Raw genomic sequence first — 27,147 nt, forward strand, 5'->3', positions numbered from 1 at the left:
GTTCATGTGCGCACTGATAACGAGCTGCAGCGTTATTCCGTTTCATTTTTTTTCCTCCGAACGCACGTCAAAACCAAAATATCGAAACTATACCGTATGTTACACATTTTATACTTATTACACATAATATTACAATGTATAAAAGCGATAATACTGTACTGTCACACTCCCGTCGTTTAATGATAGTAATATAGTAATATACCAATATAAATAACTATTATATATTAATGTGTAAACAGACATCGATAAACCGGCTAAATTATTGTTATTCGTTTGTATATTATTTGTTTTAGTATAGGGATTGCGTAGTCTTGTGAAGAAAAAAAAATACCGAAGACTGAAGTAGTGAGGAGAGGAAGGAAATGGAAGCGATAAAATTCGACGAAAACAACTGAAAACGTACATATGCCACAATATGTATACATATTATTATTATTATTATACCGACGACTGCAAAAATATGTGATGCTTTTATAAATACGTATATTATACAACATTATTAATATTTTTTGATATTTTATTTCATACATGCGTGACGACGGAGACAGGATACGATTTTAAGAAAAAAACAGTGTTATGTCGTGCAGTGTGTCACAAAAATACCGACACTCTTTTGGTACAAAAAAACTTAAGTATAACGAAATGATTTAGTATTTCTGAACCAAATATAGCATACACTGTATTGTACTAGATGCAATAAATTTGCTTACCAAGATACATTTCTTCCAAAGTGAGAATGTTTGATTGTGAAAAATACATTGTCTAGCACAATCTATTCAACCAAAGTAACAAATCATGACGAAAAACTAAAATATATTGTCACCATTCGTGATAGTGTTCAAATAAGCAACTAAAATGCTTAAGGGTTGTTTAGGCTTTATTAATTCTTTTGAGATGTGCATACTAGCACTTAAAAATGTTTTGGTTAAAATACGAAAATGGCTAATTTAACAGAATATTTTGTTGTGATTGATGATGAACAAATTTCTTAGGTTTCAAGCTACTAAAAAGCTAATATTAAAATTATAATTGATATTTCTCTAAAAATATAAAATTTTATTTTTAGGATAAAAAGCATTTTCAAAAGTAAGTTAACCTCGGATTTAAAAGTGTCCACAGTAATAATAAAACAATTTTATATGTGTTTAATAAATTCTTTCAACATACTTATTGTTTTTACAAAAATGTTTAGGAATATTCTGTTATCAAGAAATGTATAATTGATAAATTATTCTAGTCCCTCCTTCTCACCCACCCCATAGAAAATACATCCATTTGCGTCTATGAACTATGATGATGTCGTTAACCGTTGAGACGGAAAATGTGATATTGTTTTATCAAAATGTGGTTATCATATGATTATTACTTTATTAGTAGGTACTTAATGTTTTTATAGTTTATGTTTCCATAGAAAATTTTTACTATTTCTATTAGAAATATGAGCGTTACAGAGTGCAAAATAACATTTTCAGACGAAATAATATAATTTTACAATACATGCACTAAATTAGGTTGTATCAATAATGAATAGTACAAACAAAATCACTGGAAACTAGATAAATATCAAAAGCATAAAAGACTTATATTATGCGTAGTGTGAATAAGGACAATTTGTTTTCAGTCCGTTGTTATACAGACTTATTAGGACAGGCAGCTAATGATAATTATTACACTAATTATTATTTGTTAACTAAATATATAATTTAAATTAATGTACTTTAAAGCATTTGTAATAAAAAAAGTTAATAGCCGTCGACGGAGAGGGTAAATCAAGATAAAAAAATAATTATTATCGTTTAATGTTTAAGAAGCTGAAGTGTTAAATGTCAATGAAACACATTAATAATAGTACTCAGTACGTGTATTTATTAATGAATTTTGATTTACCAGTATAATAATACATGTAAACACACACTATACAGGAAATTAGATAAAATGTTGATATCCGTTTTAGTTGAATATTTCAATGATAATTCACATAGACGTAAATATTACTATTGAGAATGTCAATACTGTTAATACATAGAAGTGAAATAAACTAATTGTGACTAATGGTTAATGATAATGATAGTAATGATAGACAATATTATGTATTTGGGTATGCTCATGTATAAATACCACATAAACAATAAATAATTAAGTCAGTAGATACATAGAATTTCTCATAAATTGTAATTCCCAGTAAAAACAATACTAAAAATTGTAATATATACATAATATAACTGAACCCAACCTATAACCTGCAATCCTACACATTCAATGTAATATAAAATATTGCACACATATGGATATCTAAATTACGAGTTTTAGATTCTGAGCGGAGCGATGGGAGTATTAATTTTAAAACGATGTAGGTAGTTTTTTTGTTTTGTATAATTATGTATAAACGATTAATAGCAGAAAAAAATGTTTCGATTTCCGACTTTAATATTTTTTATGGTAAGAATATAAATTTAGTTGATATATTTAGGAGGTTAAAATTAAAAATATCCAGAAATTCCCAGTATAATTGGAAAAACTGGATGTTTAACGAAAAAATAGTTTTCGACACAATTGATTTTTATATTTTGTTGTAATTTTAAAACGAATAATCACATAGATACTTGATATTTTTACTAAATATTTAGAAAGAGCATCATTTCCCATAAATGGTAAAATTTACAAAATATTTTACTCTTTTTGAACATCTATAGACAATGGACAATTTCAATTTTTTTTTTTTTTTTTTAGTTTTCGGTGACACAGCACAGAGCGGAGTTACACCCCGGAGAGATGATGCGTATAATACTATTTCTATTTAACATAACGTATAATAATATCGTGTTCGATGAATATTTGAATATCGAATGCGAAACGAAAAATATGGGACTGTACACACGTATTATTGTTGTTAATATGTAGAGCGCAACGGATAGACCCGCGCCGCCGCCAATGCTGCGCGCTCGATCGTCGGCGGAGAGAATAAAACGGGCAGTGATCGTAACAGAGGCGGCAGGCAAGAGCAACGGCAGCACACAAAAGGTGAGGAAACGTTGGAATGTTTGCAGCGGTATAGAAACCGACGGATACTGTGTGGCGTTAAATAAAATAAAAATATATAGGGAAAAGCGGTGGCGGCGGCGGCGGCGGCGACGGCGGTGGTGCAGATGAATCGGCGATGAGTTCGGACAAGTCGAAATACGATATAGGGACACACGCACACACGCGCACACACACACACACACACATACACGCACAATATATAGTGTGTGTACGTGAACGAGGCTATGCTGTGCGTCTGGTACCAAGGTCAGTGGCCGAAGGAATGCTGTCGTCTCGCGCGCGTGAGTGTGCGCATGTGTATGTGTGTGTGTGTTTGTGTTTGTGTTTGTGTGTTATAGGCCTCCGCCTCCGACGCCGCCGTTTTATGGGGTTCGCCGCCGTGCGTCTGTTGTGTGTGCGTGCACCGACGTGTTTATGCGACGAGTTGTGTTTTATAATAAATCGATGGTTTAAAAAAAAAAAAAAAAAAAAAAAAACACAAAAAACAAAAACAAAAACAATAACAAAACGGAACGAGGGAAAAAAATGTTTACCGACCGGACGCGAAAACGGTTTCGCGTCGCCACCACCGCCTGGCCACGACGTGATGGACTGCAGACGGCAAGACCGCGGTAAGTCGGTATGGCGCGTGCATACCGCTGGGGTCCGCATCCCTCCGCAACACGGCGTCGCGACGGTACTACGCTGCATCACGGATTGTAGAGCCATACACAAACGGGAACTACGAAGCGGACAACAAAAATCTGAAGAAAGCGACATAATTTTTTTCAAATTCTAATGCAATTATTATGTAGTCTTAACCGAGAGAAATATAGTTATGTACTATCATTATATAAGAAAACGGTGCCACAGTGAACTTGGACGAGAGACTTAGATGAGTTTTTTAAGGAAACAGTTGTCTTTAAGTCGAAAAGAAACTATATACGTTATGATTACATTGGATAAACGACATTGAATCGAAATGAGATGTACACATTATATTTCGTGAAATCTAGATAATAGGTACTTATCTGTCAATTCCGCGTGGAATCAAGAAAACTTAACACAATTTAACAATCCGAAGATATGCGTAAACTATACAGTGTATAATGAGGATAAGCTTTATGGTTTATTACGAAACCGTAAAACGTGGGCACTTACCAGTAACCCTTCTCGTTAAGTTGCTCTTTTGAAAGCTCTTATTGAATTTGACAATAAAACGGCCCTTCTCAGGTTAGCGCGTGACAGACACTCTCCGATACGGTGTACCGTCCAGAAGACAATGAGCACGGTAAAGAGGATACAGCTATCTTAATCGGTGTTCCTCTATTACGGCATACTGTTTTCATGTCACATAAACATATTAAATTTAAAAAATGAAATGAAAGCGACAACACCATCATAATACGAATGAGAAATGTTACGATTTTGTTAATAACCAGCAATTATAATAAATTAATGTGATTATAGCTAGAAACGAAAAAATAATAATAAATAGTATAACGTCGTAAATCTAAAATAAACAAGTTATTATTATTGCTAGTGAGACGATAGTTTTCGATTTGGTTGTTACGTTAACTCCAGTCTCCAAGACTTAGTGTTTAGTATGAAAACAAATTCATTACTAGAAATACGATTAACGGAAACACTTTCAACGTCGCCATTAATACAGATTAACTATACACTAGGATTATAATATAATATAATTAAAATGAGTGTTGTGATGTATGCTATGTATGAATAATGATATTGCAACAATAGAGATTTAAGCCAAATAACACTGCATTAGTGCACTCTATTTTGGTATGAATAAGTTTTTTCAAACAAATAAAACGACAGAGAGCGCTCGTGCAAATACTTGTGAGAATTTGTAACCAATTACCATCAAGGGATAAACTCAAACTTTTTAACAATTTTGAAACTGTAAAAATTATATTTTAAAATATCCTTGATAGTTTTTTATATGAATTTAATTGCATTTAAAAATAAAAGAAAAATTAATTTAACCTAAGTGAGTTATTGATTTAATTAAAACTTACTAATGTGTAAAAAAACATATAAATCGAAATAAGTTACTAAGTCAATACTTATGTGTACGTGAAATTTGTACATTTAATAATATTAACACAAATTGTACTTAATATTCTTCACTAAAATTTAAAAATATTTTCTAATAATAAATTACAAATACTCTAGAAATATTTTGACTTTTTAACCGTGGCTCTAAAACCCAAATTCACCGAATTGGAACGAGTTAAAGTTTTAATTTAAATAAAATAATTAGTGGATTTAACAATAATCAATCCTATGATTTTACATTTTTCTTGTAATAATGCGTATGCCGTATATACAATAATGGTATTATAATTTTTTTTTTAAAAGTGGGCAAATAGGTATTGCTTTGCTGTAGGTAGGTGACGAATGAATCACTATGATGGATGTGTTAAATTTTAATTTAATGATACATCATTGAATACGAAAAACGATTCTGAGCGAAGACGATCAGTTGGCCTATACACTAAGTATATTTCATGATTACGTAAAAGTTTTAAGCCTTACGAATAATGTTTAAAATTATAACAAAACAATGAACATCATGATGTAATGCATTACTCATCGTTTAAATTTGTGATTTTGTCCAAATTTTAACATCAAATAATAATTTTAAAAAAGCCCCTACGTATTTTTAATATTTTTTTACAGATATAAGAACTAAGATTGGATCTTGAATTTAATTTTTAAAAACTTGACCCCGGAAAATAAATTTTAATCAACATTTATAGAAAAAAAAAATAAAAAATTGTCATGACTATAAATAGCTTAAGAGTTAAAATATTTTGAAAACTATACTTAAATGCGTATATAAAATGATAATATAACCATTTAATAAAAATTTCATGAAATAAATTTTGTCGAAAACATGTTTAGCATTAAAATTCCATAACTAGGAATTTTTATGTTTAATTTTTATTATTTAAAAAAAAAAAAATCAACTAGATCTAGTTTTCTACCAAAAACCACGTCCAAAGTTAGAAATCAAAATCGAAGAATTTTTACTAAATTTGAAGACATCAAAGTGTTAAATAAAATACACAATTTTAAGTCTTGAATTCTTTAAAACTTAAAGATATTATTATAAATATACAAATATACAGATATGTATGTAAAAAACATTTTTCATAGACTAATAAGTTGATCTTAAGAGGACGCTACACAGAAAATTGTTGTCTCTGTTTTAAAAGTACGTAACATGGATAATTTACGTACGACAGATTAGGTTTAGCTTCATTAGTTTAAAAATTAGAGTAAATCGACCTATAATGAAACTTGATGGAAAGAACATTTTCTGTTTTTGTATAAAGGTTTTTACGATAATTAAATTTTTTTAAATGAGTAATGAGCATTTTTAATTTACTATATTTTACATACCTACGTAAAACTCGCTAAAAAATTGAACTATCGTAAAAAACTTCATACCAAAACAGAAAACGTTTTTTCCATCAAGTTTCATTATAGGTCGATTTACTTAAATTTTTAAACTAACGAAGCTAAACCTAATTTACTGAACGCATATTTGCTATGTTACGCACTTGTAAGATAGAGACAACAAATGTTTGTGTAGCATCCTATTAAGTTCTAAATTGTAATTTACCGGTAGGTATTAATTTTGCATTGAAAACTTAATTTTTTTTAAATAATTACCGTAGTTAAATATCCTCGATATTCAATATAAAACAATAACTTGATAACTGAAAAGTAAATTATCATATAGATGTATAATAGATTTACCATAAACAAATTGAAATAAAAATAATTAGGAAATCACCTATATCGCATGAGAACGAATAAATACAAATTTATAATTAAAACATATTAGCTTTGAAATTTGAAAAATTTTCTTTTTTTCAAATGATAATTAGATGATAAAGCGAAATACGCTATTGAAACACAATTGCTAAAAATATATAACTTATAACTTTTATAATAAAAAGTAATCATATACCAGCTTGCAAAATATTTATTTATTTTTATTATAATACATTTTCTTATAGATATTTATATTAAATATATGGTTGTTTCTTGGTTACCTATTTATAAAGATGTATTTAACGATGTAAAAAATACAATTAGTATTGCATTAGATTCTTATATATATTTTTTTTTGTAAAAATTATTTAAATAACTGCAACGTTTTAAGCATATAAAAGGTGTAAATTTAAAAAAAAAAAACAGGTTTTACTAAGTTCTCTATATATTTCAATAGCCTCCCCAAAATATTTCTATGTATAAATTTACTAAATTTGATAACAATCAAATAACTTGTTCATTTATAGATACTAGTACTGTAATTGGATTTTTAAAATACAAATGTTTAGTTTTTTTAAAAATTGAAAAGAAACTGCGTTTATTTTACTTGCTGTTTTTATTTAAAGCGTATTTCCTTTTATAAATAATTAACAATGCTATAGAATATTTTAAATATTTGTTTAATATTAGTCAATATTTTAATTAATGATGTAATTATTTATTTTCACGCGAGATATTATTATTATATTTTATTATAATTTATAAGTATTTGTTTTTCTAAACTGGAACACAAAATAAAAATGATGATAATTGATTAAAATAATTACACACAAAACTAACGAACCTCTAATAAGTAATAATCAAGCATGCAATGACTCATTTATATACCAATGTGCATAATAATTGTTACGTTTATAGTTATTGATATTTTTGGCAAACCAAGAAACTAGAATAGTCATAATTTTAATTTAAAAATTAAAAATTGTTAGTTATTTTAATAACATATTATTTAAAGAGCGGCAATAGCAATTACCCCTCGGCTGCAATCCGTCAATTGCATTTTATTATTGCATTAAAACAAATTAAGCATAAATAATGATATTTATTGACATGCATCATAATATTAGGCAATAGATGTTATTATAAAGACTTAGAATTCATGCTCAACATATTTGTCCAAAATTTTAAATATCATTATTTAAAAAAAAAACAATTTTATATGCAGCTCAATTTACACAAAAATTATTAATATTTTGTTTAAACCAGTCTGCAAACATTACTCACAGAAGATTTATATCTTTTTTTGGAAAGTGTAAAATTTCAGATAAATTTCCAATCTAAAGCGAAGTAGTAATTACAGGTAAATGTAATTTTTTGATTCTTTCCATTTTTTCAAATATTTAAATAAAAAAAAAACACATTTTTTAAAATAATTTTGTTCAAAATCTGAAGTGCACACTATTAGGTCACCTATGCGGCTTTGTGTCTATACTAAAAAAGCCTAACAGCTACTATTATTAGGTACTTAAAATTGTATCGAAAGTTTATATTTTTTGCCGTCAACATTTATAATAATTTCCCAATTATGTCTGTCTAGTCTATAAGTCTTAAATTATTTAGTTAATATTTTTTGTTGATATATTCCAGGAAGATTCACAAAAAATACACGTGACAGCGATAAATCCTGTAGAAGAAGACAATAATATTACAAGGTTGGGTTAGGTTATAGATGTCACCTGTAGAAAGTAACAGGAATATAATAGTTGTACAAAATCAAATGGATCGAAGTAGACGAAGACAAACGAGACGAGATGGACGAGGTGGAAGAAGATGAAAAGACGCACCATAATAATAACCGATAATATATTGGGGAGTTCGGCATGTTTACGACTCAATGGTATTATTATGAACGTGTGGCGGCGGCTGTGATTATAAGATTATTGTAAAACGACGACCAAGGCGCCTGTGGTTTGGCGTGGATCACCATCATCGCGTGGGCCCCACTACTAACCAGTACCAATAACACAACAACACCGTGTAACGTGAACGGTGGCGGGTGTGAGGGCGGATGACGGCGGCGGCTTTTTAACGCGTCGGGAACACACATACAATATATACATTTTTCAACCGGTCCTATAAACACAAGAAAACGGACGGCGGAGGAGAGCACGCCGGATAAGAAGAGAATAATGGTTAGAGGCAAAATTTGGGGTTCACGCAGACGATGACGGTGAGCATTAAAAATAATTAAATGTATATCGTCGTCGTCCTGGCCGGGCGTCGGCACGGGGTGCCCGGAGACAAAAGGATTCAGACAACAAAATATGTTAATAAATACGCTTTTTGATCGATAACGACGCGATTGTATTTGAGATGAGAGATCCTTTTTCGGGAAATCAATACGAGTAGGAGACATGAGACAGAAAACCAGATTCTAAATTTTTTTTTAAATACTTTTTTTGCACCGTCTCGTTTTTGCGCGCTTCTTGCTTGCATGAACGGTGTACACATATTATTATATATAATTTGTATTTTTTTCTCATCGCCGTACGAACACGACGACGGTTCTCCGAATCCATCGGTCGCTGCCGCAGTGTAGAAACGTGTAAAGTACGCGCGCAACAAGCGAAATCGTGTGAGGCGGCGGCGACGGCACTGTTCTTACGCGGCGCGTCGATGACAAGAACGACCCGACCACCACGTATAGGTCTTTTTATTATATTATCATGCACATAACATAAACTAGTTCATTCCCTAAAAAAGAATCCACGGCGAAAGAATTTCCGGAATGTTCGCGCACGCGCGCATAGTACCTCAACACAAGCGCATATACATAGACATAGGTACAACAACGGTTGATATAATATTACATTATGATCATATAAAAACGGGTATTTCGGAAATAAACTGTGACAAACGACATAAGGTTTTCAGAACATTCTTCTGGAGAGGGATGAAGGAAAGGGTAGCAAAGCTGCAAGCCTAGGGTTTTTAATTCTATCTAGCAATATAAAATATAATAATTGAATTATATTGATTTTGGCATCCTTCGAGATGTAAAGTCTACGGACACTAGTAAAATACATACAAATAATTATGGTGTATTGTTAAGTTATAACTGATTTGTGATTTGTGTTCACTTACAAACAATTAATTTTTTCTTCTTTTTCCAAATAAAAATATTTCATATTTTAATCAATATATCAAAATAATTTAACTAAAAATACAGTATTATTTAAATTATAATTATTACAACAAATACATAATAAAATAACTACCCTAATATTATATTATAGATTTACTTTTATAACAAATTTTTAAATGTATTTTAGAGTAAAAATATACATAGTTTTGTATTATTGTTTACTTAGTTTTTCAATATTTAATCATTAGAATTAATTCAATACATTCATACACGATAACTGAATGACAACAGCAAGAGTGAAAGCATAATAAACAAAATATATGAATATAATTTATAGACTAGAAATTAATATTTTTACTATATATTATTTTCAAAGTATCTACTCCAGAAACTGGAGAAAACAGCCGGCTTTTGACAAGTTAAAAGAAAATTCCGCGGATACCTGTTTATAAACTGTGTATATAATGACGCGGTCACATTTTAAGGTAAAGATAAATTACTAAACCATGTCTCTGAATTCATATATACGTCATATTTAGTGCAGACGAAAGTCTCAACACGAGTTTATAATATAATATATATATAATTTATAGTTATACTAACGAGCTTTATTACAAAATACGTGGTTTTTTAAGATATTGTGCTGAGGGTGGAATATTATAATTATTTAAGGATAAATAATTTTATAGTTACATTAGTTAACTTTCAAAAGAAAAAACCAACTTATTTTACCTATACAAATATTTATAAAATCAAAACCTATAGTCAATATATTTAATTTTTGTTACCTGAAAAACAACTCTTTAAAAATTACATAATTTTAGCACTTTTTACATTTCATCTCTAGACGAACCAATTGCCAAGATAATAATATTATGATGTAGTTAATATTATATTGAATTTTCTAAGGGAAAATAAATCGGTCTAGAAACAGCATTGAACGAGATGGCCACGTAAAACTCACGTGATCACGATAATAATATTATTACAATATCAATATAGTGCCTACATGCCCTACATATATTGCTACAATAAAAATGTCGACAAAATTATTTTATAATACTATAATTATATATTATAATTTATAGTTTTAACATGAAATTTTTTTAAATTATTATATTTAAAGTAACGGAAGTGTATACTAGCTTTATTAAATGAGTATATTTCATTTTTTTTATTTTATCGAAAGTATTTTCTTTTCCACTGAGACCAAAATATTAATAAATACATAATAATGTTATCAATTCAAATACAATAATCAACAGCTTTAATACAAAGTATTTTTATCGAAAAGTAATTGATAAACGACTAAATATTTTTTTTAAGCTTATTAGTTAAGAAAAAAATTTGTGTTTACATATATTATAGTCATTACTTATTAAATAAAATAGTATAAGAAAAATTTAAATTTAAAACATTCTAACGGCAGCGTTTTATGGTCCTTAGATGCATTTAAGCCCTATTATTTATGCATGTCAATGATGAGAGAATGATACGAGAACAGTTAAGTATGAAAGGTGTGGAGAAGACCGTAGCCGTCACGGACGTTAATAATTCCCAGAATGATGTATGGATACAACAAACACACATATGTATTTAGGTACACAGTTAACAATTTATCCAAACCCAAAATACATTCGCATTTATAAATAGACATCAGAAATGCATCACCGCCACTACGTACCCTCAAACCATTTTGTTCGCCTTATAATATTATTACCACGATGTATTAATTGTAAATTTTACAGACACGGTGATTGACAAATTAAGATCATCTAATAGTCACATAAAGTCATAAGCACAATTAAATATCTCTATTAATAGTTTAAGTTATATCATAATATTATATAATACCTATTATACTACTATATGCTTCTTTAGGCATTCGCACTCAATATACAATTTCGTATAGTGTTACTGATTAATAAGAAATCATTTTCTTCTAATACAGAACTATGAAATAAAACCACTATTGTCTTCAAAATCTATAAAACTGCTAAACTTAAAAAATAAAAAATTCCATAATTTCATAAAATTATATTTAATTATGTATAAATAAGAAATTTAAAAAAAAAAAAATTAAAAAAATACAGTTTATTGAAAAAATATTTAAGAAATATATTACACTATTAAATAAATAATGTGTTATTATTACCTATACCTACAAAACAAATTATTCAATAATATTATACATAGTTAAAAAGGTAATTTCTCCTAGATTGTTTATATATTTAAATAACTTCCATAGGCTAATGAAAACTTTTTAAAATTGACAATTATCTTTTAAGACTTTGGTCATATCTATTTGGTATATTATAATGTACTTCACTAAAACCCTAACTAAAGAGGAATGGGACACAACAGATATACACAATTATTATACATTCTAGTTCTCTTGAAACACGTGACCACACAAATAAGCTCAAATGAATGTGTTTAAAAAGCGTGTAATAGAATGATGAGTGGATTAATGTGTACAAAGATAATAATTATTCGCTAAACAGTTTGATGGCCTTAATACAGAGTAATAAATATTTAAATACCGTAATTATTATACATAAGAATAAAAATCAGATCCGTTAAAATATGGGTGGCCGAATAAATGTATTTTATAAATATGCGCTTTAGGTATTAAATACCTAGTAGGTTAGGTTATTACCTACTGATTAAAGTAATATGAATAGTTAATAATTTATTACATATCTATGTATTGTTATACTATTAATATAAATATAAGTTTAAAATAAAAATGTAGAACTCAAAGTAAGACGTTCCCAACCTGTTGAATTTAATAACATTGTTCAACGAATGCTTGTTTTTCAAATTGAAATAAAAAATTAAATGAGAGTATATAAATATAAATAGGTATAACCGCTGCAATATATAATATTTTATTTATTTATTTGAAATAAGAACATATTAAAAATAAGTCAATACGAAATTAAACAAGACATAATTTTTAGTTTTCTATATTGATTGAAGATATTGCAGAGATAATTTATAGAATTATTAAAACAATTTTCTATAGTTTTTTATTACTAGTTTATAAGTACAAATTTGTATTTTAAATGTTATATAGGTAAGTCAAATTATTCGATAAATCCTATAGTTATTTTGTTTTCCTTATTATGCTAACATTTATTTAGATTATATATATACCTACCAATAAACTACAATATAATAAACTAAATATCTGATGTACCTACCTATATATTATACATTAAATTAATGTATTATACATTTTATATTATATAATTTCTATAATAAGTAAGACTGAATAAGTTAGAATATCCTTAATAATTGTATTTTGTGAGAATTTCTTATAGTTATCAAAAACATTAAGCACTTAAGATTAATATAGATTAATTTATCAATATTTTAAATCAATAATTCCATTGTTCAGCTGTTTTCTATAACAAATAGTAGATATTGTATAATGTTTTTTTTTTTTTTTACTTAACAAGGAAAATATTAAATGAAAAGCATGTTTAAATATAAGAGCTTAATAGTTGTATTAACATTAAAATAAATGTCTGCTTTAGACAAACGTGTAAATAGATGTGGAGTATTAATAAATTATACTTATTGAAAGATAACATTTTCTAAATACATAATTATCCTAACCATTGTAGTCTCTAAACAAAAATTAAGTTATAAGTTATTAGAAACTCTATCAATATATTATGTTGAACCTATATATTAATAAATTATTTATAATATATCATACTTAGAACAATGAGTATTATAAATGTATATTAAAAACATAAAACTATGTTTAATAAATGAACAATTTATACAAATTTGTAGTATCAAAAATATTAATTTATTAGAAAATTAATAAAAAATAAATCATGATTATAAAAATTATATTTTAAAACAGATAATTTATTGTAGCATTCAAATTGATATTAATAACAGTAATACATCACTAAATGTGCAGAGAAAATAAAAATATATGATTACATTAATACGACAATACCCCTGATATGTATCCTACATTCCTACCAAAAATGTTTTTTATGATAAATAAATTTAAATTTTACAATACTATAATGTATAATAATAAAACATAAAGACGTTGATACTTCTATGTGTTTGTTAGCCGAATAGTAAGATAAACATAAAATTATATGCGAATTCCTCTGGGATGGAGGATATCGAAAGCTGAGATAACAAAAGAGAGGCTACTTTAATATGGGAAAATTCAGATCAAAGAATATCCTATAACATTTTGTTCAATTTATATATATACATATTATATAATTTTTTTTTTTTTTGCGAACCTCCGAAACAACATTTGACCACATTAAGTCACTGTCGACCTGGATATTCTAATAAGACAAAATACGACTCGCTAATAACAATACACCATAAATTTTTCTGCGTTCACAATCATAATAATCATATAGAATGAGAAAGAGCGAGAGACATTGTAGAAAAAAAGAGGATGAAACTGGCGGAGAAGGGGATATACTAGTACATCTGTATATACAATATCATGAAGGTATAGTAGAGAGGAGGGAACCGGTATACGGCATGATTGCTTACATTCCTGGCAGCTAGACATCGTCGCTACCGCTATCCAGCTTATGCTGCTTTCTGAGAACCTAACCATTTGTATACATGACACAGGGGGCTACTTGTAGGTTTCCTGCAAAACTCTATAAGTCATTTACTTAAAAACACATTAAAAGCTTGAATAATCATCAATTATCTGTAGATTATGCAATAATAAAAATCAGGACATTCAAAGAACTATTACTTTTTACTTTTTTCTAACTTAATAGCTAGTATTAAAAATCAGTTTTTCATTGGAGATTCAGTGTAATATGGTATAACCAATAATAATTTTAAATGACATTAAAATCTACCTACCATAAATTCAAATATTTAAAAAATACAATACGTTAATAGAAAAAAATATTCACATATTATGAATAGATACTGTACGGAATGAACTTTGTTTGTATAATAAAATAACGATACTTTTAACATAAATTATGATGCAATATTAAGCATTTTAAATTAAAAAAATCTTTTAATAAAAATATTATGTTTGAATAATACTTATCTTAAATTATTCATAAAAGTTAATATGGGTACACACTTTTCGAAATAATGAGTGTTCACTGTTCAACTGTTAACAGAATCACCATATATTATTTTTCATAACATTATACTTAATTGTTTGTAAGTTATATTTAAATATAGGTATTCATTATAACTTAAGGGTTGAAAAAATGATTATAGGTACTACGTGGTGTTATAAAATGTATTAAACTAATAATTTATAAGCAGTACAAACAAAAAACGGATTGAGTTTTTTTATAAATTAACATATATAATACTTAACGAAGAATAAACAAATAATAACTATAAAATATTGAGTTGAGAGGACAACGTACTCACATATATCATCTCTGTTTAACACACGTATAACATGGCATATCTACGTACCAAATTCTTATTACTAAACTATAGTTAATATTAGAGCAAATTTGCATGCAATTGAATTTGTAAAAGAGAATAATAACTAAGCTCAAGCAAAGTTTTTTAATGTGTATCAAAATAAATTATATAAATAATAAAATAATTAATTTTTTTCAAATTCATGTATATTATTTTAAAATTGAAATTAAAAAAAAAAATTCATTTAAGCACAATTTATAATTTATATATTCTCCTTTAAGTTCGATAATAAATTAGTAACAATCTAACATTAAATATATATAAATTGTAGTAACTATTAAACATCTTATACGTAGATCAACTATGTGACTTGTATGTGAGCCAACATCATATGGATATGACGTTGATTTTAATATTAAATTTTTTTGAAGTATAAATATTAGTTATGTATGAATATATAATAATATCAGATTTCTATGAACTATCAAGTATAATTCATTTCTGAATGAGCTGAATAAAGTGAATGGACCAAAATGAATACAACTTTATTTTGTTTTAAGAAAAGTAAAGCAATAATAAAAATTTGCAAAAAAAAGTCAGTCACTAAAAAGTTAAAGAAACCAGTAAATCGTTTTAATTTTGTTGTATTGAACAATCCGACATCACAATGTATCATCCATATTAATTATTCATTTTTTTTTTTTTTTTTTTTATATATGATTTGGAGAAAGCAGAACAGACAAAAGGAACAGTACGCGGCAGTTAATAAAAGGAAGAAAATGGTGGTCAAAAACGTGATGAAATGAGGTATGAATCGGCATTCCAGGCATAGCTAAGTACGTTACTCATTCTTATATGTATATTCATACTCATATATATTTATTTTTATTTATATATATATACAAATTTATATTATATGTATATGCACACTCACGTATATGCACATATGCACAAAAACTCACATAATGGATCTTAGTCGGGTCAAATGATAGGGAAAGGAGTGATGGAGGGGATACCTTGGGTACCATAGGTGCACCTGCTGGCGCTCTGACAAAACGCCAATAAACCTGTTTTGCCTTTTTAATGTTTCAGACAATCACATATGATTATATGAATAATAAAAAAAAATGCTTTTTAACTTTGTATGCAATTCTGTAGACTAAGAAATATTTGAATGGGTTAACAGAATGAGTGGTTCATTTTTTTTTTACAATTTTTGATCTCTGAGAATCGTATCATTGAATGAACATACCTGCTAGGAATGTTGTGCTTCATCATAACACGAACAAGGACAATTTTAAACGTATAATCATTGAATAAGTTAAATAAGAAAACGTAAAAAAGATCATTATTGTACCGTCTTATAGCTACACTAAGAATTAAGTATAAACATAATATTAGGATTTAAGATCATGATGTTTTTCGATTACTAATCAATACGAATGATAATATTATGTATTACTACTTATTGGTTACGAATTAAAAACATGAACTAAATATTACTATTTTACTATCTTATCACTTTAATATTTTGTATTTTATAAAAATGTATAAAATAATTTATGGTGAACATTAAAACGTGAGAAAATAAACAACTATAACGCAGATTTTATTTGAAACATGGGTATATTTTGGTTGGACATGATTAAACGTTAGGAGAATATTGAGGCATCCCTTTTTCCAAGAACAGACCACCCGCATAAACCTATAATGTATTATAGATTTATATTCTCCCTCCCGTTTCATGTTATAAATCTGAATGCTACAACAAAAATAATAATTATTGGTTATCACCAAAAGAAATTCTTAGAATCGTTACATTGTGTATTATATTGCTTTTAATAATTAATATGCCACAGCATACTATAAATTTAATTGAGAAATAATTTTAAAATATGAAAAATAATAACATATAATAGTTTTTTATTATTTTAATTTATTTATTCAAATTATAATCAATAAAAATAGTTGGTAAGCGGGTACCGCACTGCGTACATTGGGTGTGAGTGGATCACTATTATAGGTGTGTTAAATCTAAATTCGTTGATCTATTATCATCTGCACTGTACACGAAAAACGATTATGAACGAAAACAATCTAATATCACCATTCACCATTATTACCAAGTGAAATGTTTTTTTTTTTTTTTTGATACAGATATTAAGTCATTCATTTTACTTTTAGTATTATAGTAGGTTAATTTAATTTTTTCGAAAATATTACATATACTATATTATATCAACTTAAGAATTCAAAATGTACTAAAATCTTTCTGTAAATACCAGAAAACAGTAAAATAAATTCATCGTACAAATAAGTAAAATAAATAAATAAAACATGTTATTGCATAAGATAAAATTCATAATAATAATATAAAAAACATAAAAAATTAAGTTCCCACAAATAATTATTTTTAAATATAGCAAAATAATTAACATATATTTTTTAAATTTTGTGGTTTCAATATGAATTACTTGAAAAGAATCTTATCTTCAATTTTGAAATCTAAATTTTAATTCTAAGGTATAAAAAATTTTTTTATGAATTTCAAACTAAAAAACAGTTTACCGTTTTTACATTTTTTATTAATTTCGTTAAAATTTTAACTTTGAAATATAAAAATTTTAATATAAAACATTGTGACTGTATTTATAATATTTTTACCAGATAATAGAATAACTTGTATGGGATCTTAAATCAAATTTTCAACAATTTTTATCCAATGAATAATTCTTTATCAGCATTTATGGCAAAAGAAAAAAAAATTGAAAATTTCTAATGGCTATAAATAATCCAAAAAGAGTTAAAAATATTTGTTAATTCTATCAATTAATGAGATATTTGGTAAAAATTTAAAGAATCTATTATTAATATTTCTTTTTTGGAAATACAACAAAATACCGAAAATTGTTTGAGGACAAATTTTTTATAAGTTAATATCGAATCTCGTAAATATTCGAACTTGAAATATTTATAAAAATATTAATTTGGGTTTTCAGTAAAATGTATTTTTCATCCATAGATTTAAAAACTAATAAAAACTTTATTGTATTCAATTTTTAAATCTAAGGTAAAAAAACATTTAATGAATTTCAACTACAAAATAATTTACTCATTTTCATAATTTGTATGAATGTTGTCAGAATTCTATCTTAAAAGGATTATAAAAAATATATTGCGATTATAGATTTTTAATTTTTTTTTTTTAATTGAAAAATGAACAATTTATAAAGAGTTTTATATTAAATTTTCATGCATTTCTACACAGCAAATAATTTTTAACCAACATTTATATAAAAAAAAAACTAAAATAATTGAAAATTTGTTATGATTATAAATAAGCTCAAAATTAATTAAATATTTTTAAAATGTTAATGTATATAAAAAATGATAATAAAAATATTTAATGAAAATTTTAAGTATTTACTGTTATTAATTTTTGAATTACATAAAATAAACAAAATCAATTTCATTAAGAATTGAATTTGTGTAAAACTCCTGTTTTCTTTTTTCCTGTTATAAAAATAGTTACTGGGTATTTTTAAATTTGACCTCTCTAAAGTAAAAACAAACCAATTTTATATCTAATAAACTACCCCTATTTTTTAAAATCAAAGCATTTTATTGACAACTTATATTATACTTATCCATAAAACAAAACCTATTGTAAAATCAAAATACTCATAACTTTGCTCAAAATTTAATATACAGTAAATTCTTTGTATTTCGAACGTTCCTATCTCAAATTTTTCGTTATCTCGAACTACATTGAATTCCCCTTGAAACTACCATTACACTTAATAGAGTTCTACTCTCAATATAACTCGATATAAAATTAATCGTTTTTCGTTATCTCAAGTACACAAATAATACTTTTTTTACGATAAGAACAAAAAATTGGGCAGTAAATTCAGCATAGTGATTGTGTTTCACATTTTTCACATTATGTGAAAATGGATGCAATATACATGTATGTGGAACATGAACAGATAACGAAATTTTATCAGAAACTATCGAAATTCCCAGCGAAAGTAAAGCGAACTACAATATGAAGAGGAAGTCATTTTTGAAATTATTATTCAACAAGCTAAACATACTTTAAAAACATTAAGGAATTTAATTGAAATTACTACAGGTATGGAAGATAAGACTTTTTCTGTATTATCTAATCTGGAAGACGTGGCAGATAGAAGTATTATTAAGCAAACTTTAATAACAGATTAAAAAAAATTAATTTATTCAATCACTTCAATCATTTCAGTATTTTAAGTATTCAAATTATGTATTTTAAGCATTCGTATTATTTATTATTCATATAATATTATTTTTGAATTTTTTTTTTAATAAAACTCGATATCTATCTTGAACTTTTTCCTGTTTCCCTTGAGATTCTACAACACAAGAATCTACTATATATTAAAATATAGGATTATCTAAATTGTATATGACAATAGATTTGATGATAAAATATGTATTGTGTGAAAATGATATTAAATCATAAAATCTAGATGAATTTGATAATAAATATTTTCCTATTTATTAAAAAAGAAAAAAATTGAAGAGTAACTTTTAAAACTCAAATAATAACCTATATTTTTGAATTATAACTATTTAACGAGACTTAAACAGTGTTTTTTTTTTATAGTTAATAATAATCTTTACAAATTTAACTATATGACAAATAACCTATGTTATGATTTCATATTATAATATCAATTACTAGTCAATTTAAATGTATTTTATAAACAATCCTTTCTAGTGGCATTCACAGGGTTTAACAAAGGTGGATAGAAAAATGTATTGTAGTTTGTTGTAGGATCAAGCCCTCACCCCAACACTAAAACAATAATAAGATATACATTAAATCTTAAGAAATAATATTTTTACTACCTAATATTTAAAACATTTAAATTATCTATTATATAAGTAAATATGCCATTATTTTTTTTATTTTAAATACTTAGAAAATATTGAATGATAACCAACAAAAAGCATTCAAGACTGTCTTAGGAATTAACAATTATTCCACTGTTGTCAGCTATAATGTTAGTACAGCAATAATAGTTTGAATGTTAAAATCAAGGTACAACATAACATTTTTTTTTAAATGGTTGATATTCAATAAAAAAATATGAAAAAATACATTGCATCTAAATTATTTAATAACTATATTAAATGTACAATAAATGTAATAATTTTGAGTAATTTGTAAGCTTTGATAAATTTATAAAGAATTTCATAGATTTATAAGATTTATAAATTTAAAAAAAAGTAAATATATTTTCACTAATTTAAAATAAATATTTATAATTTTTATGTCATATTAGCATTTTTTTTTTTTTTTTTTAGGTTATTTATTAATATTTTAAGGTCATCAACTTCCGAGCGCTATTCATTACTAAACATTACCACTTTGGTAACATTTTACTAATACATAAAAACTAACCAAGCCACAATTTACATTAAAAGTGATTAAGAGACATAATTTACTAATTATTTTCTTTTCAATTAAACAAGTAACTATATTTATTAGTTCATAAATCATTAATGCTGTACTAATATCTTATAATAAATTATACTATCATTTAATACTGAAATAAAAACCAATCAAGAAATTGACCTTTGAATGACTCATATATTCAAATTATTATAATCAAATAGTATAATTAATTATTAATTATACATGTATATTAACTCTAAATCAAGAGATCATTGACAAATAAGAATATAATTCTACTTTACAATTTATAGAGTTTACACTACAAAGATTAAAACTAATATAATATACTAGCTTTAAAATAATGCTTTGAATTTTAATGTCTATATTCTTATTATTTTCTTTAATAATAAAAAATATTTAGTGCTTGTTTCAGCATAAAACATGATAACTACGCCAATAACTAATATTTAGTTTAATAAATATAATACACTTAAATATGTATGTGCAATATACTAAATGTGTATAATAAATAATTGCTATAAAACCAATAATAAGAATCTAGTGTCTTAAAAAATAAATAAATAAATATTTTCATTCATAAAAAATATCAGATTATTTCATGTATAATACAAAAAAATGATACATTAGACTAACAGTTTCCAGATTTTTTGGTTCTCGGATCTCCAAAAATAAATAATTTAATAGCGCCTTGCTTGAATAATAAAACAATATTTTTTATTAGTGTATAGCACTATATTAATAGTGTATACAATATTAAAATTTACTTTGCACCAACTTTGGAGGTGTACCTCTCAGTTTGATAGTTTGATAACCACCACATTAAACATTAGCTTTTAATTTTTATTATATTATAATAAACTTACAACTCACCGTTTTAAACCAATTAAATTGCTTATTTAATATAATTTTATTATTTTTCCAACAAATGTTATACTTAATATAACAATATTAAGTTTTGAGAAAAAATATATTTGTTTATAATATTGTATTGTTAAAAGGTCACTTACCTAGCACTATTAAATGTAGAAGAAGGTGATGAATTAACAGCTCCAAATGCTATACCAACAGCCAGACCCTCAGGGATATTATGCACAGTGATAGCGATTATAAGTAATAGTATCCGTTTCCAACTACATGCTTTCACATCATTATCACATTCTATTTCAGTATATTCTGGAGGAGAATGTGTAGATTTATAACATCGCAGTCGAGCATCTGAAATCTCTACAAAAAACATTAATATACAATTTTTATAAGTCATAAATATAAAATATGATAAATTGATAAGTAACAAAAACAATTTATTATAAAATATATCGGTAAGTTAAATAAAACTATATTTTAGTATACCTAATACATATTTAAAATAAAATTATTTATAAACATTTAAATTATGTAAAATGTTATTTCAAAAATATTTCTTGTAAAAACTAATAAGCTACCTATATAATTTTAAAATAATTTGGTTGTTTAGGAAAATAAGATAAGTTTTCTGGAATAGTTGATGTAACATTCACAATAAAGAGCTACTAATCTATTTACAAACTAAGAAATAACACAACATTTTTGTAAAACCTTAATTTTTTTTTTATAATCACAATAAGTCAAGTAAAAAGTTAAGTAATCTTAAATATTTGATTTTTAAAATTTTAAAAATTTTTTACCAGTAGGTCTGAATGAAGATATAAACCGACTGAACTATACTTGGTAAATTAAGAGTTTGTTATTTCAAATTGTACTTAATTTTAATAGATTTCATACTTTAGAATACCTCAATAGTTTCAATTTTTAAACTATTTAGCATTAATAATAAACACTATTCAAAAATATTTGATTTAATTAGATATTATTATTAAATAAATATAATTAAATATTTTAATAGATGTATTTAAATTAACATTTTATTCATTAAATTGAATATAAAATACACCGAGTATACATTTCTTATATAATTAAAAATTTTAAATTAGGTTTAGAATTTGATAAAAAAAAGTTTAAAAATTATATAAATATTTAATTTTATTCCTGTGAAAAAATTGTTCATAGAAAATTAATTATACCAATTTTTAAATATTATATAAATATAACAGTTTATAGTTTTATCTAAAATTTTGAAGAAAATAATTGTTTGCTTTGATCTATATTGCAAATGCATTTGATTTAGTTTTTATTCTGTAATGAATACTTAACTTTTTAGTTTTATTTTTTTAAATGATTTTGTTTTTTAATTAACATGAAATAAATATCCAGTAAATATTAACTATTAGTTTCAAAAATACATAATAATTTTAAAAATATTTTAATAATAAAGCTGGAATTTTGATGCAGAGGAATCTTATTTTCTGGTGTTTTGAAATGTTGGTTCTTAAATATAAAATGTATGTTTGGGAGATACTGATTATTTTAAAGTAATTTTCTATTTTGCATTTTATGACAAAATTAACCTTAAACGTATTTTTTTAGTTTTTAGAGCATTTTTCACAATTTGTTTATGAAATAAACAAAAAAATGTTGCGATTAACAAGAGACTTTTGGGCTATGACAAACTACTAATAGTACGAATAATAATTATATAGCACAACATGTTATTGACAATAACAATTTTTTTTTTTTTTTTTAATTATTATTTTAGAGTAAATTATTAAGAAAACAGAAGTATAACTATACTAAACAAGTAACAACAAACAATACTATTACAAAAAAAAAACAAATAAAAATACACTATTATAGTATCATTTTAAATTTTTTTTCCAATTTTTAAGATATAATAAATATAATTTAAATGCATTAATTGAGATTTTTTAGAGCATTAAAATCCCAGCACTATCTATTAACATATAGATTTTAATAAATCATTTTTTTTTTTTTTTTAGAAAACAAATAAATTCAACTATAATAAAATTATTACCATCTGTTATTCCAATTGATTGTTGATTATTTTTATAATAAGTATTCTGTGTATTAGAATCACATTTGAACTTCTTTTTTGAACATTGATTTGCTTCTAACAATAAAAAAAGTAAAAATGTATAAATAATGTGAAACAAAATACTATACAAATTACAAATATTATATAGTATCTTATAATTAATTATGTTTATTAATAGGTAAGTAATATTAAGTGACAATGAATACTTTAGTAAATTTAATAATATCAGTATTAGTATTTTAGGAAAAACACTTGTTTAATATTGATATTTAATGAATTATTTTAAACTATATATATGTTAAATATAGCAAATTTTCTTTCAGTTTCAGTACATTTTTAGGCATAAATATGTATATATATTTACCAGGTATTAAAATATTAAGTACATCCATTTCATACAATGATATGAGTAAGTCTGATAAATACACAAAAAATGCACCAAATATAAAACCAACAAGTGCTGGTATAAATGAAAACTGTCCATCATTTCCATAGGTACTGTCTTGTTCAGCAAGTTCAATAGCTGGTGCTAACAGTGACCAATACGATGCAGCTATCATCACACCACTTGAGAATCCCAAGCTTCCATCCAGTAATTTCCTCTGCAATAGTCATCAATTATAAATTGAAAATTATATTTTACGTGTTAAGTTATAGTAATAAGGGAAAAATGTACAACATTTTAAAAGCCCATATTTACTTGTGTACCGCTGAATACTAAGATTAAACTCGATCCGACAGCTGTTAAGCCCCATGTGAACAAAGTGCCAAATAGTGTCTGTACTACTGGACTGAAGTTTTGTAACATGATGAATGTTTCCAAATTTTGGACAGGCTGGTTAGGAACCTTCTTAAAGTTGAATGCGTCTAAATCGTCTCAACTCATTAGAATCAAAATATCTGATGATGTCGGCGAAACATACACTTGTAGAACGTATTTAATAATAATTTTGTAAGAAAAAAAAAACACTCCATGTTTGTGTGTTTACAAAATATAAATCAAATATAATATATCTGCTAGTCTGTGGTGACTGATTTGATAATCTAAGGCGCTATCTAGTAGCGTAAGCCTCATCAGACGTGGAACCACAAAAATTGATACATTTGATAATTGACAATAAATATTAAATACATATAAATATTTAATTGTTGATTACGAATTTATAAAATAGATAAATGTTTTAATAAAATGCTTTTGCTTTTTTTATATAAGTTTTATTTTTACATACATAATATCATTAATGATTGTTTTATATAATATTATAGAAGTATTAAACATTTTTTAAATTGATAAAAAAACTTTATATTATGATACATTATTCTACAGAAATACAAAAGAACACATTATATTAGTAATATAATAGTTTTATTTTTTATAAACATATGAAAAGTATATGAATATAATAGTTAACTATTTTAACCAGTGGCGTAAACTACGGGATGGCAAGGCATGGCAATGCCCCGGAGCCTTGGACTTAGTGGGCCCTGGAGGGGCCTTCGACCCTCGTACATACAATTTGTATTATAAAAAATGATGTACAAACATTTGAATTTTATTTTAAAATTCACGAGACATGTACTGTTATTACTTATTAGGATAGGAAAAAAGTGCAAAACAGTCTATTATTGGAAAACAGAAGCTGTTTATTTTTTATATTAATATCACGATGTGTATAATGTATATAGAATCTTGAATTATTATGCGATAAAAATAATAATTGTCGTACCACTCGTACACATACTATCCAGTATCCACTAACATAGATTAAAATAAACTAGTATATTTAATCTATGCCACTCATCACTAATGGTAATCATACAACGATTATTATTTATTATTATTTTCGTAATATTAATATTAACATCGTCTATTTTTCGTTTTGTTCATCTAGGCGTCATTTTACATTTGATTGTCGAATCGTCTGGACAATTTGCATAGAACAAGTAAGTTTAACTTTTAAGTTATAATGTTTGTTATACTATACCGTGTGTTTAAAAAGTTTGGAAACACTTAAATTATTGTTTAAAAATTGTAATATCTACCTACTATACAGAAATAAAATGGCTATTTTTTTTTTTAACTTTGGTATTATAAATATACGGAGGCCAACATTTTATACTGCCCTGGGGACCCAAATTTATATTTACGCCACTGATTTTAACAATTATTTACAAACATTTATTATTTTTTTGTTCAGTGGTTTGCTCCATAAGTAACAGTTTTCTTGTAATAAGATAATCAACTATATTCAAAATTGTACCAAGACAACAAGACTAAAAATTCTAATTCATTGTCTTTGAGTAGTATCCATAGTATCTTGTTGAAACAGTTTATTCATAGAAAAATAGATATAAAATAAATAATTAAATTAATTTTAAATGTTTTACTACAAATGACTTCTCCATTTTTCTTTATCATTCGCCATATTCTTAAGTTCCCTGTAGGAAGTGGCTCCTGCATCCTGCATTATTTGACTAATGTATCATTATTTTAAATGTATACATAGATATAACAATAATTAATGATAGACTAAGATATTACATAATACATAAATACTACTTTTTATCTATGGTGCATAAATTCATAATGCACTCAGCATTAATTTAGTAGTATTTTACCTAAAAGCACTATGGAATTAAGTTCAAGAATTTAAGTCCGATAAAAATTGGACTATATTATATTTTAATATAAAGGTACGTAATTATAAAATTATTTTTACAATATAAAATTAATAAGGGTTACAATAAAATCACTAATAAAAAATCATTTATTGTTAACGAATACTAAATATAGGTTTTGTAAATTCATATTTATTTCATCGGACTTCAATTCGAGGATTCTATATTAATATACTTACACCATATTTTACATGATATATAGTTACTTAACTATACGGTGTATAACACGATACAAAAACTTGTTTACTTATCACGTGGTTTATGATGGTCTCGTTTATCGTTATTCGAAATGAACTATGCAATTCTTATTTTTAGTCCATTCAAAAAAATGAATTTATTTGAATTATATATGTAGATAATAATTTCTATTTCTAACATAACACTTTTATATATAAAATAATAATGGTAACCAGTAGTTGGTTACTTTCAAGTCTGTGCAGAAGTGATAGTTCAATATTATACCAAGGATGACGAATAATTTAAGATTTTCTTTCTTCACCTTACTACCTTAAGTATTGTATTTGTAATAAATAGATTCAATAAAAAAGTAAAAATATTTAGTATTACTATAATATTTATGAGGGTAAAATTGCTTAAGAGTTGTTACATTACGGATAAATATAATATATATACAAGGGTGAAGGGTTCACGAAAAAAATAGCTAAACACGAAATAGTATTAATAACACTTAATATT

At 25.6% G+C, this 27,147-nt stretch overlaps 1 protein-coding gene across 4 annotated transcripts in view; it reads right to left on the minus strand.

The window, feature by feature from the left end:
* The window catches only part of LOC112597918 (zinc transporter ZIP11), an 88,953-nt gene extending 64,175 nt beyond the window's left edge, over positions 1–24,778 (minus strand). For all 4 annotated transcript variants that reach the window (XR_003114868.1, XM_025344155.1, XM_025344154.1 and 1 more), the window contains exons 1-4: positions 24,473–24,778; positions 24,137–24,374; positions 23,752–23,847; positions 21,851–22,067 (exon numbers count right to left, since the gene is read on the minus strand). Coding sequence is in view for 3 of the 4 variants with exons in the window: in XM_025344155.1 (XP_025199940.1) it covers positions 21,851–22,067; positions 23,752–23,847; positions 24,137–24,374; positions 24,473–24,580 (659 nt within the window). In the remaining variant the exon portion in view is untranslated. The remainder of the gene's footprint in view (positions 1–21,850; positions 22,068–23,751; positions 23,848–24,136; positions 24,375–24,472) is intronic.
* Between the last annotated feature and the right edge of the window lie 2,369 nt (positions 24,779–27,147).

The sequence above is a fragment of the Melanaphis sacchari genome, unplaced genomic scaffold (genome assembly GCF_002803265.2).
Source record: "Melanaphis sacchari strain LSU unplaced genomic scaffold, SCAv2.0 Contig44_pilon_pilon, whole genome shotgun sequence".
Classification (NCBI taxonomy): domain Eukaryota; kingdom Metazoa; phylum Arthropoda; class Insecta; order Hemiptera; family Aphididae; genus Melanaphis; species Melanaphis sacchari.